This window comes from Prionailurus viverrinus, chromosome D2 (assembly GCF_022837055.1).
Source record: "Prionailurus viverrinus isolate Anna chromosome D2, UM_Priviv_1.0, whole genome shotgun sequence".
NCBI lineage: Eukaryota > Metazoa > Chordata > Mammalia > Carnivora > Felidae > Prionailurus > Prionailurus viverrinus.
Window position 1 is genome coordinate 3,221,753 of NC_062571.1, and position 16,816 is coordinate 3,238,568.

General features: G+C 37.5%; 1 protein-coding gene across 1 annotated transcript in view; it reads left to right on the forward strand.

Annotated features, from left to right (window-relative positions):
- PCDH15 (protocadherin related 15) overlaps positions 1–16,816 on the forward strand; it is an 850,076-nt gene that overhangs the window by 332,575 nt on the left and 500,685 nt on the right. Inside the window, exon 5 of the mRNA XM_047824821.1 lies at positions 10,303–10,458. Coding sequence (XP_047680777.1) covers positions 10,303–10,458 — 156 coding nt within the window. The remainder of the gene's footprint in view (positions 1–10,302; positions 10,459–16,816) is intronic.

Below are 16,816 nucleotides of genomic sequence, written 5' to 3' on the forward strand. Positions count from 1 at the left end.
TTAGATTTTTTATTTGGGATTTTTCTTGTTTCTTGATATAGGCCTGGATTGCAATTTATTTCCCTCTCAGGACTGCCTTCACTGCATCCCAAAGCATTTGGATTATTGTATTTTCATTTTTGTTTGTTTCCATATATTTTTTAATTTCTTCTCGAATTGCCTGGTTGACGCATTCATTCTTTAGTAGGGTGTTCTTTAACCTCCATGCCTTTGGATGTTTTCCAGACTTTTTCCTGTGGTTGATTTCAAGCTTCATAGCATTGTGGTCTGAAAGTATGCATGGTATGATCTCAATTCTTGTATACTTATGAAGGGCTGTTTTGTGACCCAGTATGTGATCTATCTTGGAGAATGTTCCATGTGCACTTGAGAAGAAAGTATATTCTGTTGCTTTGGGATGCAGAGTTCTAAATATATCTGTCAAGTCCATCTGATCCAATGTCTCATTCAGGGTCCTTGTTTCTTTATTGACCGTGTGTCTAGATGATCTATCCATTGTTGTAAGTGGAGTATTCAAGTCCCCTGCAATGACCACATTCTTATTAATAAGGTTGCTTATGTTTATGAGTAATTGTTGTATATATTTGGGGGCTCCCATATTTGGCACATAGACATTTATAATTGTTAGCTCTTCTTGATGGATAGACCCTGTAATTATTATTTAATGCCCTTCTTCATCTTTTGTTACAGTCTTTAATTTAAAGTCTAGTTTGTCTGATATAAGTATGGCTACTCCAGCTTTCTTTTGACTTCCAGTAGCATGATAAATAGTTCTCCATCCCCTCATTTTCAATCTGTAGGTGTCCTCAGGTCTAAAATGAGTCTCTTGTAGACAGCAAATAGATGGGTCTTGTTTTTTTGGTTTTTTTTTTTGTTTGTTTTGTTTTTTTTATCCATTCTGATACCCTATGTCTTCTGGTTGGAGCATTTAGTCCATTTACATTCAGTGTTATAGAAAGGTATGGGTTTAGAGTCATGGTGATGTCTGTAGGTTTCATGCTTGTAGCAATGTCTCTGGTACTTTGTCTCACAGGATCCCCCTTAGGATCTCTTGTAGAGCAGGTTTAGTGGTGATGAATTCCTTCAGTTTTTGTTTGTATGGGAAGACCTTTATCTCTCCTTCTATTCTAAATGACAGCTTTGCTGGATAAAGGATTCTCGGCTGCATATTTTTTCTGCTCATCACATTGAAGATCTCCTGCCATTCCTTTCTGGCCTGCCAAGTTTCAGTAGAGAAATCCGTCACGAGTCTTATTGGTCTCCCTTTATATGTTAGAGCATGTTTATCCCTAGCTGCTTTCAGAATTTTCTCTTGTTTCTAATTATGTTTATTTGAATCCTCTTTTTTGTTTTTGTTTTTTTTCCCCATTGGTGAGTCCAGCTCAAGATGGCTCAATTTTGTTACTCTTTTCGAAGACAGCTGTTAGTTTGGTTGCTCTTTTCTGTTGTCTTTTAGTCTCTATTTCATTTATTTCCAATCTGAAATTTGTTATTTTCTCTCTTCTACTAACTTTGGATTTCATTTGCTCTTCTTTTTCTAGTTCATTTAGATGTAAAGTTAGATTATTTATTTGAGATTTTTCTTATCTTTTGATGTAGGCATTTATAAACTTCACTTTTAGCACTGCTTTTGCTGTATCTCGTCAGTTTTGGTACATTGTATTTCTACTTTCAATTGTCTCAAGGTATTTTTTTTTTATTTCTCTTTTCATTTTTTTCTTTGGTCCATTGGGTTTTCAGTTGCATGTAGTTTGAATTTTCTAGTTTTCTTCTTATAATTGATTTCTAGTTTTATACCATTGTGGTTGGAAAGGACACGATACGGTTTCAATATTCTTAAATTTATTAAGGCTCATTTTATGGCTTACCATGTGATCTATCTTGGAGAAATTTCCCTGTGCACTTGAGTAGACGTATATTCAGTTGCTCTTGAATAGAAGATTCTGTATGTGTCTAAGTCCATCTGGTCTAATGGGTCGTTCAAGGCCGATGTTTCTTTAATGATTCTCTGTCTGAATGATCTATGCATCGATGTAAGTGGGGCATTAAAGTCCCCTACCATTATTGTATTGCTGTCTATTTTTCCCTTTATGTCTGTTAATATTTACTTTATAAATTTAGGTGCTCTTATGTTGTGTGCATAAATGTTTACAAATGTCATATCCTCGTGTTGGACTGACCTCATTATCATTATTAATGTCTTTCTCTGTCTCTTATTACAGTCTGTGTTTTGAAGTCTTTTTTCTTTTTTCTGATATAATACAGCTTATCCTGCATCCGATTAGTTTCCTGACATGCAGTTACTTAGATTGTTGCCAAAAGTCTTTGTGTTGTTTATTTCGTGAGTATAATGAATCATCACAAAAAATGTAGGGATGCTCTGAATAGCAAATCAGAGCCCACAAGCAGGGGTTGACCCTACTAACAATGCCAAAGCTCCATATTATGGTCACTAGGGTAGAATTCATTTTAGTGTTTCTTAGGGGAAAGTTGCTCTGGAAATTTTTTTATTAGTGGGATTTTTTTCCATGGAGCTTTTCAAATACAATGATGCTTGTCTAAGTGTCTTAGCCCATCTGGGCTGCTGTAAAAAATGCCAAAGGCTGGGTGCCTTATAAACAGCAGAAACTTATTTCTCACAGTTCCAGAGGCTGAATGTATGAAACCAGGTGCCAGCACAGTCAGGCACAGGTCCTCTCCAGGTTGCAGACTTCTTTTATTCTTACATTGTGGAAAAGGACAAGGACTCTGTCTTAGGCCTCTGTTAGAAGGGTGTTAATCTCATCACCTAGTCACCTGATTCATGTTGTTAAAGGGGGAATAAGAAGTAGATGATGAAACTCACCAAGTGTTAGAATTTCTGCCTTTTACCTTCACCCCCTCCCCAAAATATATTTTATGAGTAGCATAATAAAGGTGTGTTTACTATTGTTAAATCATGCCTAAAGTTGAATAAATTCTGCATTGAGACATACTTTCAAGTGAGCCAAAGACCCCACCTCCTAATACCATCACATTGATCATTGGTATTGCCACATGTGAATTTGGGAGGGCCAGAACATACAAACACTTGCATAGGAATATTCTTATTTTATTCAAAGTTCTTTGTCTTATAAGGAAGGCATAAAAATGCCTTCAAATTAGCTGAAGTTGATTGGTGAAGAATATTGAGAATATCAACATCATAGGTGCACCTGGGTGGCTTAGTTAGTTAGTTAGGTGCCCGACTCAACTTAGGTCTTGATGTCAGGGATTTGGGTTCAAGCCCTGCTTCGGGTTCGTTGTTGGGCATGAAACCTACTAAAAAGAAAAAAAAAGGAATATCAACATCACAGAAATGAAAAATAATTTGATTTTTTTTTGTATTGTATTGAATATTGTAAATTTGCCAGGGACAGAGGAAACTATTTGTTCTTGGACCACATGATCTGTACGTTTCTTTGTGTATGTGCTGTTTTTCTTTCTTCCTATAGTTCAGAGTCCTCTGTGTATTTCTAATTCTCTCACCCCATTTCTTTGGTTGTATGTGGCTTTTTCTCTTACCAGCGTCCGCTCTGTTGCACCAGGCCCTGTACACTTTTAATGGAAAATGACCACAGTTACTGTGTTTTATCTAATTGATGAGAGAGAGCATCTAAATCCTCACAGGCTTGACTCAGTTACAGCCGGGGGAGCCAGGCGCGGCCACACGGTACATCCTTCTTCCACCTGTTCCTTCTGCGGTATTGAGGGGAAAGTGTGTGTTCCAGAGAAGGAATTCTAAAACATGTCTTCTGTGCTTTGTTCAATGAGGCCATAAACTATCTCTTAATGGGAACATTTGGGCAGTTATGGCCACCTAGAACTAAAAGAAAATTTAATAGGAATAGATGCACATTTAAGATTGAATGCTAAAAAAATAAGCTAATAAACAAATGATCCCTACAAAAATTTCCAAGGATAAAAATAATCTTTAAAACTTCTCCAGCCTCCAATGTTTTCATTAATTAGAAAAGTTGTATATGACATTGTATATGACTTTTGACAATTTTTAAGCTTTGTCCATAGGTCTTTCCCTCATGGTCATTATTTTTTATTCCCTATTTTTATTTCAGTTTAGTAAAGTTACCTCGATTTCCTTCATGAAAAAGAGAGACAGAGAAGGAGAAGGTGTAAAATGAAGAATCACGAATGATAAAATAACCAAAACAGGTTGTGTGGCATGAAAATTAGGTCTCAGTAACGAAGGAGCATCACAGTCAAAATGATGGTCTCACTTGGCCAATATTACCTCGTCACTGTTGGGCATAATTGTCATAATGGCATCAATGACTAAACAGTAATAGAAAGAAAAATAGGATTGTGGCATGGTCTTATTAAACTTATCTCAAAATTCTGGAAAAAATTTTATAGCTTGACCAGAGAGAAATCATGTTTGTGGAAATCCCCAACATCTTACCTTCTCCTCTTTCAGACTCTAAGTTCACAGCTGTACAGAGAGCATGGACTCTCATGCCTGTGCCTGAGCCAATGTCCCCGTGACTACCAAGCTACCTGCTTTCACTTCCACAGAGTCCTCCTGATGGCTTGCACTTGGACTTTGGGACAGTCTCCTAATAGTCCTCTCAGCCTATGTCAAGACTCGACCTGTTTTACATTCAAACACAGTTCTGACCTTGTCAACAGATGACTTTCCATTGCTATTATGCCTTCCCTGATATTCTTTTATCCCTGTGATTAGAATCTACCTTTAGCCTTGGTCATCAGTTGAATGTTATCTACTACCAAGACACGCCTTACATGCCACTCCCTACATAAAATATTCCTTTAAAAAATTTTTATTGTATATTTTTTAATTAGGGGGAGAGAGAGAGAGAGAGAGAGAGAGAGAGAGAGAGAGAGAACGAACGAACAAGTGGGGCAGGAGCAGAGAGAAATTTCCAACTAGGTTCCCTGCTCAGCACAGAGCCCAGTGCAGGGATCAGTCTCATGAACTATGACATCATGACCTGAGCCAAAATCAAGAGTCAGGCGCTTAACCAACTGAGCCACCCAGGCACCCCCTACATATCATAGTTCTTAATGTTACACTGTTATGAAATTTCTTGCTCTAAACTCTAAAGTCTTCAAAATTCTTTGACTTGCATTGTATTTAAGTTCATCTCACATCAATTTTATGGGATTTGCTTGCCTCACATATTAATCCTAACTCACATTGAACTTTGAATTTAATAAATACAAGTCAATAAACTGAATGCCCTTAATAGTTGATTATAAAAAATTTATCGGGGCGCCTGGGTGGCTCAGTCGGTTGAGCGTCCGACTTCGGCTCAGGTCATGGTCTTGCGGTCTGTGAGTTCAAGCCCTGTGTCAGGCTCTGTGCTGACAGCTCAGAGTCTGGAGCCTGCTTCAGATTCTGTGTCTCTCTCTCTCTCTTCTCCTCCCCCACTCATGCTCTGTTTCTCTCTCTCTCTGTCAAAAATAAACATTTAAAAAATTTAAAAAAATTATCTTAATATTACATTATACCTAATTATAGTTTCAAATTGGTAATTTCTTCCTTAGTCAACTTATGTCAATATACCATTTATTATGATTATGAAAGTTTAATTTGTGAGGGGAAATTCATAACTCCAGCCAGCCATTTCCTTTAAGTCTTTTCATTATTTAAAACTAATTCAAAAACATACTGTGTCTTATTTCCTTTCACTGTCTTATAGTTATTTGTGAAATAATGAAGATTTTTCACTTTCTGAAAGTAGTGAGTACATAGGAAGAAAAAGCATGACAAAATCCATTCATTCCTGTGAGGATTGAGGTTGGCCTTTGCTTTAGGAGAAATAAAATCAATTCTTTTATACAGGTTTGCTAAAAACATGTTTTCTTATTAAATCAGTGAGCCCTCCAAATAACATGGTTTCTGGAGAAAACTCAATTCCCCTTGGATGTAAGATGTTTGCTACAATCAACAATATTCACATCAATAAATTTCTTACAAAAATGACTTTGCATGTTAAATCCTAAGTTATTGTCTGAACACCTCATAATAAAATTTTAAGTTTTTGTGTTTTTCAAATCACAAAATTCATACATATTTGTTGGTAATTTTTCCCTTCTTACTTTCTACCCTCAACCTTACTCTTCAAAGCTAACCTCCATCAACTGTTGGTATGTATCATTCCCAAACCTTATTTATGCGTATCAAAACTTATACTCGATATACACTAATGTATAAAAATGTGCAAATATGCCGTCAGGTATCATGTTAAACATTCGTTTTTAAACTGGGAGAATAGTTGGCATGTCTAGGTATAATACGAATGGTAGTTTTGGATAATTAGCCCAAAACAATTTATACACAGGGTTTTTTTTTTCTTCGTTATGAAGCAATTGAAGAGAATTAGGGAAGGTAAAATTGGCTGAACAGTTGTGAAAGTAAACCAAAATTTCCCTAACAGATTCCTAAGCCTTTTGTGGTCCCCAAACTCTCACTGACTTGTAGAGCTGCACTTGCTATATTTATGACCTTCTTATGCGGCAGAATAGAATCTATTCCAAGGCAAGATTACAACGTGTGTTATATATGAGCCGCAGGGAATTCTGGCCTTCAGCACGATCCATTATGGTTGGAATTTATTGCAAGCTAAGGTCTATCCATGCTGCTCACAGTTGCAAGGGAGCTAGAGTCGAGAGTGACAAGAGTTCCGAGTGACCTGGTTACGTCTAATTTATGGGCACTTCACGGGACCAAGTAGGGGCTTAGTGCACAGTGCATTTGATTCCCTACCTGCAGAGAATGTGACCTCTCTGTCCAGTACTAGCACTCACTACAGCATTAGAAGCTCAGAGGAAATGGGTTTGTAGGGCTCTTTTGTAATATTCAGAAGATAAATAACTTTAGAAGAACGTAATTTGCCCAAATGTCTTCCGAGAGATGCCAAGTGCAAACACAGTACAAGTATTTGGTTTCGTTTGGTTGTCTTTGTGGCTTTTTCTCTTTTGCTTCTGTTGTTGTTTTTACTTTACAATTGAAATACACAGGACTTGCCTCAAAAATCTATTGAAGAAAACACTTTAAAACTGATAGTAAAAAGGGAGAGACCTAATCTTTTTAAGTGATCTTTTTGCCTCGAGGTTCCTTATTTTCAATGATGTCTTGCTTGTAAGATGGTCCCTTCTATTCTGCACTGCCTTGCATTAATACAAAACCTCTACTTATATTGAAAAGAAATGCTTTGTGGTATTTTTTTATTCATTGTTGTTATTTCTTCTCTCTGAGACTACAGTGAATAAGCTTATATACCTTTTCAAAACAACCATTTAGATGTTGAGTGCATCTTGAGTGTTTTAGATTAAATATCCTCAGATTGTATCACACATTCTCAAGGTGTTCAGACTTTACATCCTATTTGCCCATAAAATAGTGCTAACTAGAGTCTGGCCATCTCTGCATCTGATATTACTAACGAATATGAACGTTGTACCAAGGCTCCATTGTCCGTTGACAGCATTGATGCAAAAACTCATCTCTCGCTCATCAAGATTTCACAATGATATTTTCGCATTAATGTGTGTAGCCATTTATTATACTTGGTTAATACCAATAAGGTGATTTAAATTTATTATTATAAAAATATATCATTGTGTAACCTATTATTCTGTCTTACTAAAATGATTTTGAATGTTGCCTTTTGTCATAAAATGTATGCTATATCCTTCTGAGCTTTGTGGCATTCACGGATTTTTTTACATATGACCTTAATGTCTTCATTTATGTCAGTAATTAAAAGTGGAATGAGGTATATATCAGAACACGGAGCTATATGGCACTCACCAGATAACCTTCCTGCGTATGTTAATGATTCTTCAATTTATTCTTTCTAGGTACATGTATTCAGTCTGGTACAAACAAATTAAAATGCTTTTTTTCCTTTTACACTGCCTGTAAAAATATCTCAAGATTAAATAATGCTTGCTTCAGTTTAGATATGGTTTCTACAGTATTCTTCTCACTTAGAAATGTGGCATGTGGGGTGCCTGGGTGGCTCAGTCAGTTAAGTACCCGACTTCAGCTCAGGTCATGGTACCACAGTCCATGAGTTCAAGCCCCGCGTCGGGCTCTGTGCTGACAGCTCAGAGCCTGGAGCCTGTTTCAGATTCTGTGTCTCCCCCTCTCTCTGACCCTCCCCCATTCTGTCTCTCTCTGTCTCAAAAATAAATAAATGTTAAAAAAAATTTTTTTTAAATGTGGCATGTGACATTTTTCATGAACCTATGCTCACTTCCAGTAAGTGATGCTATATCTTTAAATTGGTTTCAATCCAAATATTTAATAATTTACTTCATAATCCAAAATTATAGTTTATATTTTAAAAATTCTATGTTTTTTGCTTTCTTGGGTATTTAGCTTTTTTTTTATAATTAAAAAGATAATTGGGGCACCTGGGTGGCTCAGTTGGTTAAGCATCCAGCTTCGACTCAGGTCATGATCTCATGGTTCATGGGTTTGAGCCCCGCATCGGGCTCTGTGCTGACAGCTCAGAGCCTGGGGCCTGTTTCAGATTCTTTGTCTCCCTCTCTCTCTCTGCCCCTCCCCTACTCATGCTCTGTCTCTCTCTTTCTCTGTCTCAAAAATAAATAAAACATTTAAAAAAAATTTACATCTGCTAGCTGTGCCTAGGGCAGGGTAACCTCATGTGATACTCAGAATGATCCTATCCTATCGGTCTTTAATTTTATCTCTGTTTTTAGAAATGAGCAAAGCACTGAGAGGTTTTGTACAGAGTGTGCAGCTAGTAGGTCTCTGTTACTGGCCGGAAGTCACGTAGTCTGACATGGGGAGTCCACACCATTATCTACTCCAGGCACAGTACTGGTTACTGGGCGGAGAGCTTCAGTCATGACAAAAGGCCACACCAGGCTTTATGGAGCTGCCAGTGCAGTGAAGGGGGACCAACAGAACTAAATATATAAAGTATGTCATATGCCAAGTGGTGGGTGAGAAACATAGTACAGAAAATAAGTAGTGCGGGGAGAAGTTGAAAGGGGAGAGCAGGCTGGAAGACGACGTGTCAGAATATGTCATTCTGATAAAATGATGTATTTTGTGTGACAGCTTTGTAAGCTCAAAAAAGGCTTGAAAAGCACAAAGAAATATTTTGTAGTGTTAAACGCTTTGACTCGAGGGTCAAACAGATGTAGGTCTGCGCCCCAGTTCTGAAAGGTCTTGGCCATGTGACCTGAGTAATAACTGCCCTTTGGATGACACTTTTCAGGAATTTATCATTAAAAATAGGGCAAGTTGGCACATATTTATGCGTAGAATGTTTATTGAAGTATGGTTTATAATGGCAAAAGTGGACAACATAGAGCTTCTTGTTGTAAGTTTCTACTAAGACAATTATGCTATCAACTATATGAAATCATATAATATAGCATCACAGTAGATACCTAATTACTGTAGTCAATCTGTATTTACAAATTTGGGATGCTATTCACGTGTGTGTGTGTGTGTGTGTGTGTGTGTGTGTGTGTGTATAACAGGAGTATATTTGTATTTAGAGAGAGAAAGATTAGCAAAATAAACACTAAATGTATAGAATGAGTAAATGTGGTTGGTGGACTATGAATGGATTCTCTTCTTTTGATTATATGTTAATTTTTATCAGATATGAACACATAATATTTTAGCAAAAGTGTAAATGAGCACAAATGTTACACAACGCCTTTTGCCCGAGGATTTTATCATGAACACATTGTTTTCATAAATCACAAGCTCATGTAATGAATGATATTTTAACTTTTGGACAGAATTCGTTTTACCCCCTCTGTCTTGTGACTGTGCTCTCCACTCGTCCTCCCATGGTGAACATGCATCCCGAGGTCCTGTACTTTGAGACACAAAATGGAGAAGCAAAATAATCATGGTTGTCCTCTCTTGTCCTCAAACAGGGCAAAATGGATCAATTTTCATAAATTATCTTCATTGTAAAATGAAGCATAGAAAGTTTTATAAAACAGGGGCGCCTGGGTGGCTCAGTCGGTTAAGCATCAGACTTCAGGTCATGTCATGATCTCACATGTGAGTTCCAGCCCCAGGACAGGCTCTGTGCTGACAGCTCAGAGTCTGGAGCCTGCTTCGGATCCTCTGTGCCACCCCACCCCCACCACCCCAGCTACTCTCTCTGCACCTCCCTTTCTCTTGCTCTCTCTCAAAAACCTAAACATTAAAATTTTGTTATGAAACAAATGTGCTTTGGCCATCATGAGATGCTTCAGTTTCAACTGCTTTTCTTAAAAAAGGATGCAATTTCTGCATTGCAGCCCCCGATGAACATACACTCGATCGTGGTGCAGGTGCAGTGCATCAACAAGAAGGTGGGCACCGTCATCTACCATGAGGTTCGCATCGTGGTGAGGGACCGCAACGACAACTCTCCCACGTTCAAGCACGACAGCTACTACGCCACGGTGAATGAGGTCAGTGCCCTCTGCCCGTAGGTCGCTGTGTACTGTGGATGCTTTCAAATGATGCTTACAGCAGGCTTAACTGTTCAGAAATTGAAAACAAAGAAACAAAAAAACATTTTACAGAATAGTGCTTCGGAGGAAATAAGATCTGGGTGACTTTCTAGTAGGATTTCAGGGATTCATTTTGCTGCAAAAAAATTTTGATTTGTGTGTAGTAATGACTGAAACATTGGTATTTTTGATCATTGTGGACAATTTAATGCCAGAATCCACATATATGCTTACTACGGGTTAACAGGAGATATTTATTATCATTATAACTTGTTGCATTATTTGTTTTCCATTATCTCTAAGGTGGGAGCAGGAATTAAATACTGGAAGAAAATATCTATTCAAGATTCTTTTAATTTAAAGTTATTTCCTTAATTTTAAAAGTTCTGGCATATCAAATATTTAAATATAAATAACTGCTCAATTCTTATGTTTTTAAAAATTTTAAGTATTACTGCTTTTATTACAACATGATTTTTGGTTATTTCTTTTTCTTTTGTTTTCCCTTTGAGCCAAAATCCATGAGCCAAGAAGCCCTTTTATGTTATTTTTTTAAAAAGTGATGGTTGGGGCGCCTGGGTGGCGCAGTGGGTTAAGCGTCCGACTTCAGCCAGGTCACGATCTCGCGGTCCGTGAGTTCGAGCCCCACGTCAGGCTCTGAGCTCATGGCTCAGAGCCTGGAGCCTGTTTCCTATTCTGTGTCTCCCTCTCTCTCTGCCCCTCCCCCGTTCATGCTCTGTCTCTCTCTGTCCCAAAAATAAATAAACGTTGAAAAAAAAAATTTAAAAAAAAAAGTGATGGTTACTCTGTTAATTTTTTGTTACTCCACTATGAAAATATTTCTAAAATATCTAATATCAGCTATTATAGATGCTTTAGATGCATAAAAAATGAACCATATTAAAAAAATAATTTTAATGTTTATTTATTTTTGAGAGAGAGAGCGTGAGCAGGGGAGGGACAGAGAGAGAGGGACACAGAATCCAAAGCTGGCTCCAGGCTCTGACCTGTGAGCACAGAGCCTGATGTGAGTCTCGAAATCACAAACCATGAGATCATGACCTGAGCCGGAGTCAGACGCTTAACCGACTGAACCATCCAGGCGCCCCTGAACCACGTTTTTAATAGTCCCTATTCTAGCAGATTATTTTTACTTCCCAGATTTTGTTTTAACCTCAAAAGCTATGTACCTACTTTATAGGAGGAAATGTATAATCTGGGCGTTAAGCACAGCAGTGGGCCTTTAACCTCTACATGCTTGTTTTTTGAAATCATTTAAAATGTATCTTAATTATCTCAATATTGTTGTATTCATAAAAAATTGAGGAAATTATGTGTCTTATAATGTGAGACTTTGTAGGTGGAATTAGCAAAAAAGAAAAAAGCCCTGAACTGCCCTTTTAAGGTTAACAGGACAATTTTGCTGGTCAGTCGGTGTTAACATTTTTTGCTTTTATTTAACTGGCGCTTGCTAAAACAAACAAATGTTAATTAATGTAATTAACTGTTTTGCATGATCAATTATTGTAGCATCTGAAGTACACTCTTTGAATGAGATTTTGCTTTGAGTGCTGCCTTCATTTGTGAATAAACTGGTATCAGATGGATTATCTCAGACAGCAGATCTAATCGCAAAATCTACTCATGCACCATAATTCACTGTTCCTGGAGCTGCGGCTTTGGTTCATTTTTTTGTGAAGAAATTTGCAATGTTCAGCTTGCATTTCAGAGTGCCTTGTGTGATTTGACTGCTTCCACACCCCTCCAACCTGCTCAGCGCCTTGCGAAAAAATAACCTTTTCAAGTACTATTTTAATCTTATTATTCCCCTATTCAGAAATTGTGTAAAATCTCTCATTATTTTCTGAACAAAGGTCATGTGTCTCCACCGGCTGACTTTCAAGATCTTCTGTAATCTGACCTATTTTCTGCGTATTCTTAGCATTAGGTTGTGAATGCGTCGCCATCCAGGTTAATTTCTGCGCAACTCGCAAACTTTTCTTTTTCCAGGGCTTTGCCCACACCGTTCATTGTACTTATAACAGGATCCTCCAATTTTTATCCTTTTAAAGTTTAACTCAAGACCTATTACCATTTCCTATTTCCATAGTCATCCCTGATCACTCCAGTACACCCCTGTGCTGTCTCCCTAACTCTAATTTTTTTTTTAATGTTTATTTATTTCTGAGACAGAGAGAGAGACAGAGCATGAGTGGGGAAGGGTCAGAGAGAGAGGGAGACACAGAATCCAAAGCAGGCTCCAGGTTCTGAGCGGTCAGCACAGAGCCCGATGTGGGGCTCAAACTCACAGACTGTGAAATCATGACCTGAGCTGAAGTTGGTCGTTCAACCGACTGAGACACCCAGGCACCCCTGTCTCCATAACTCTAAACTTCTACAGCATCTGGATAAACGTTGCTTGGAGTGATAAAAATTTACAGAAAAGTTAAACTTTCTCTTTTTAAAAAATTTTTATAAGTTTATTTATGTTTGAGAGACACAGAGACTATGTGAGCGGGGGAGGGGCAGAGAGAGAGAGAGGGAGAGAGAGAGAATCCCAAGCAGGCTCCACACTGTAAGCACAGAGCCTGAGGTGGGGCTCAGTCTCACAACCATGAGATCATGATCTGAGCCGAAACCAAGAGTTGGACCCTTAACAAACTGAGCCACCCAGGCTCCCCAATAAGTTAAACCTTTTATCTTAAACGTTAATATCTTAATATTCTGTTAAACGTTATTTGGAGAAGCCCGGGTTTCCTTGCAAACCTGCCATTTATGGTTCTTCTCACTCATTTCCCTAAAGTCTGCTGAGGCAGTCCCACCTCTGCGATACTTTGGCCATACCTTCTGTGGTTGGATTCTGAGGCCATGTGTAGCTGATGGCCACGTTCCCCTGTATATATGTAGTTTCTTGGAAAAAAACAAAATTTTCTTTAAAACGCAAAACATAATCACAAGGAAAAAAAATGAAATTTAGCTATTTTTTTTCATCCTTCATTTGAGTGGATCTTCTACAGTTCTCAGTATAATTTGCTTGGACACACACACACACTGTGCAGTTATATGTACATATATTACATATGTATGTATGTGTGTATATCTGTTCACTCATTTATATCGTATAAATCTCTCATAGTCTCCTTCAACTACAACACTGCCTGTGAAATTAAGTTAAATTACATTGCACTGAGTAGATTTTACTGTGCGCCAGATTGCAAGACATTTTCCATGTGATTTCTCCTTTTAGTACAAGACACACAGTTAATGCATTTAAGACTAGGAGGATCTAAATGTTTCTCAGAAAAATTAAAAATCGTTCACAGTTTAATAGATTGTTGATGTCAAAATATTTTGCACTTCCTTAAAATCCGAAAGACAGGTATAAAGTCATTATCACAGATTCATGAATGAAGTTTCCAGAATTAAAGTCCCGATGACTCACTCTCATTCGCCGTGAGAACAGACGTCTGTAGCAAGAAGTGGCTGTGTTACACGGTGAACTGGTCACAACCTTGGGAGTAAAACCCAAGTCCTTGGTCCAATCATTTCTTCCCTAGTTATTAATAGACATCCTGTGTGCGAAATTATCACCACTCTCATGTAACTGATTTTAAAAATAAATATCAGGGATTATACTTATAGTATTATAATATTATAATCACAAACAGTACCTTATAAAGATGCATTAAATGTCCGTCTTTTTTTACTCTTTGTAAACATATTCTTCTATGTGTGTCAAGAATTTACTAAAATATTAATGTCTGTATCTAAATACCAAGCAAGGACTGTTACAAGTTTATAATTCCTTGTTTGTGAGCAGGACATCAGATGTTGCAAGTATTTTTCTCTGAGTAATTGGAGACTCAGTTAATTTTGGACAATCATAGTATCACTAAGTAATTAGTCTAGTAGGTTTGAAGAAGAGATTGCACAGTCTAATTGTTGCTGATCGTCCTTAAGCGATTTTTGAAGATAAATATTTTCTGCCGTGATCTCTTTAATAACACATGCATTGCACCCTCAAAAATTTCTTTTGACATTAAAAGCAAAGAAGGGCAAGTCAAGGCGGACATTTGAGCCACGAATAATTAATCTCCAAATTATATAGAGATTATATTTGTCGTGATCTTTAATGATCTCTTCACAGATGGTGCACTTTTTAAATCAATATTAATTTGTTCTTTCCATCACCTTACATATCGTCTTAAATATACTTTACTGCTCTGACATGATATGTTTTATTAGACATAATTTGTTGGCAGTTTCTGGAGGAATGTTTCCTTGCATATCTCTTGCATCAATAGATGGTTTACAGTCTCTTGAAAGGAAGGAGGGTAGGTAGAAAAGGGGAGAGGAAGGGAGAGAAGGAATTTAAATTTTGTTATTTTAAGCCTGTAACCTTAAGTTTAGATGGCTTTGCAGCTTTCCAGTTAGATAGCTTAAATTTTACTTTCCTTTGAAAATGTACTTACTGCAAGATGTTTTGTAATTCATAATAGATGAAAAGATGTGCGTGATTCCATTGTATTATATAGGGCACTTTATTGCAGTGATATTTTCTATCCTTTTACTTACAGTGAGACTAATTGTAATCTTACAGCTTCAGAAGGAAAGGACTCAGTTCTGACGTCACCTGTGCTTTCTAGAAAATGTGTCTTTCTTCATACTTCACTAGTCTGTGTTGTTGAGATTAATTATGCTTTACTATTTTATCATTTCATTTCATTTAGTTAGATTATTTACTTAGATTCAAATATCAATAACTGAAGTATTTGATTCTAACAGTGACAATAATAAATAAAATGTATTGTCTTTATTATATTATCTCCATATTTATTGTAAAGATTTAATCCTACATTCATTCCTTAAAACATTTTTTACTACTGACTCTCTTATGGTTTCTTAAATAATTTGCTTAAACAGATACAGAAAATATTTGTTTTACTGTGTTTCTGTTCCACTAAATACCTTAGGAGTAGGGATCCCATTTTTGATAAATTTAAAACTGACATCTTTTCTGCACATATTACTTTTAAAATATAAAAGTTTTATGTGTGGTAAAATTGCCTTATGTTGGGACAGTAGGGATTGAGTTAGAGTTCTAGAACTATGGGTGATTTTTAAAATTTGATGATTTCTGAAGTGTTCATAATGAGGTAATGTTTTGCCTATAAGATGTACAAATTCTTAAGACTGGCATTTAATATAAAATATTCTGTTAAAGTGGTGACTTTAATTTTTTTTTCCCACGTTTATTTATTTTTGGGACAGAGAGAGACAGAGCATGAATGGGGGAGGGGCAGAGAGAGAGGGAGACACAGACTCGGAAACAGGCTCCAGGCTCTGAGCCATCATCCCGGAGCCTGACGTGGGGCTCAAACTCACGGACCGCGAGATCGTGACCTGGCTGAAGTCGGACGCTCAACCGACTGCGCCACCCAGGCGCCCCTAAAGTGGTGACTTTAAATTGAAAGATCTGCTTCATTGTTTCTAATCACTGTTAATGATACCCTGACAGCCTTTTGAGATTCGTATTTTTAGGTAAACTACAGTTTACAGGTAACATTTGCCCTACCACTGTGTGCTTCTGAATGGACGATGCAATTTCGGTGTCCATAAGTAAAGTTTTATTACAATGCAACCATGCCCATTCATCATATACTGTTGTGTGCTGTGAGCAGAGCTGAGTAGTTGTGTGACCGTTTGGTGTCCTGTTGAGTCAGAAGCTGTACCAGGTGATTGATCACACAAAAGTAAACTGTATTTGCAGCCAATAAGGATCACAGGGAGTAGTTTCCAAAGCCATGAGTCCCCATGAATCCCCATGAGTGGGTGGGTTCCTTTTATGTAGGGTTAGAACAAACATTTAGATAGGGGAGCCTCGTCACCATCCATAGAGATGGCATGCGGCCACACGTGTGCCTTAAGGAAACCTGCGTGGGTGGTGGGTATTAAGAAAAAAAAAACAAATGCCAAACAGTAGCTATATTTGTGCATATGCAATTTTCAGGAAGAGAAATTACAGCTTTTCTCACATTTTCACAGGGATCCATACACTAGTGAGGGCTAGTGACCACTAACCCAAGGTAGTTTGCAAAGTAAGGAGACAAGCCAAAGAAAGGCAATTCAGCTGAAAAACAGACCAGAGAAGTAGCAAGAGAATAAAGGGGCATTGTCCCCAAAGGAAAGTGCACTGAATTTACAAATCCAAGTCCTACTTGGGTAAATTAGTAACAGGACAAATCAGACGGTGTTAAATTAAGCAGTGCATTGAAGTGCATTGAAAATAAGGACAGAGGGTTCGTGGCTATGAAAT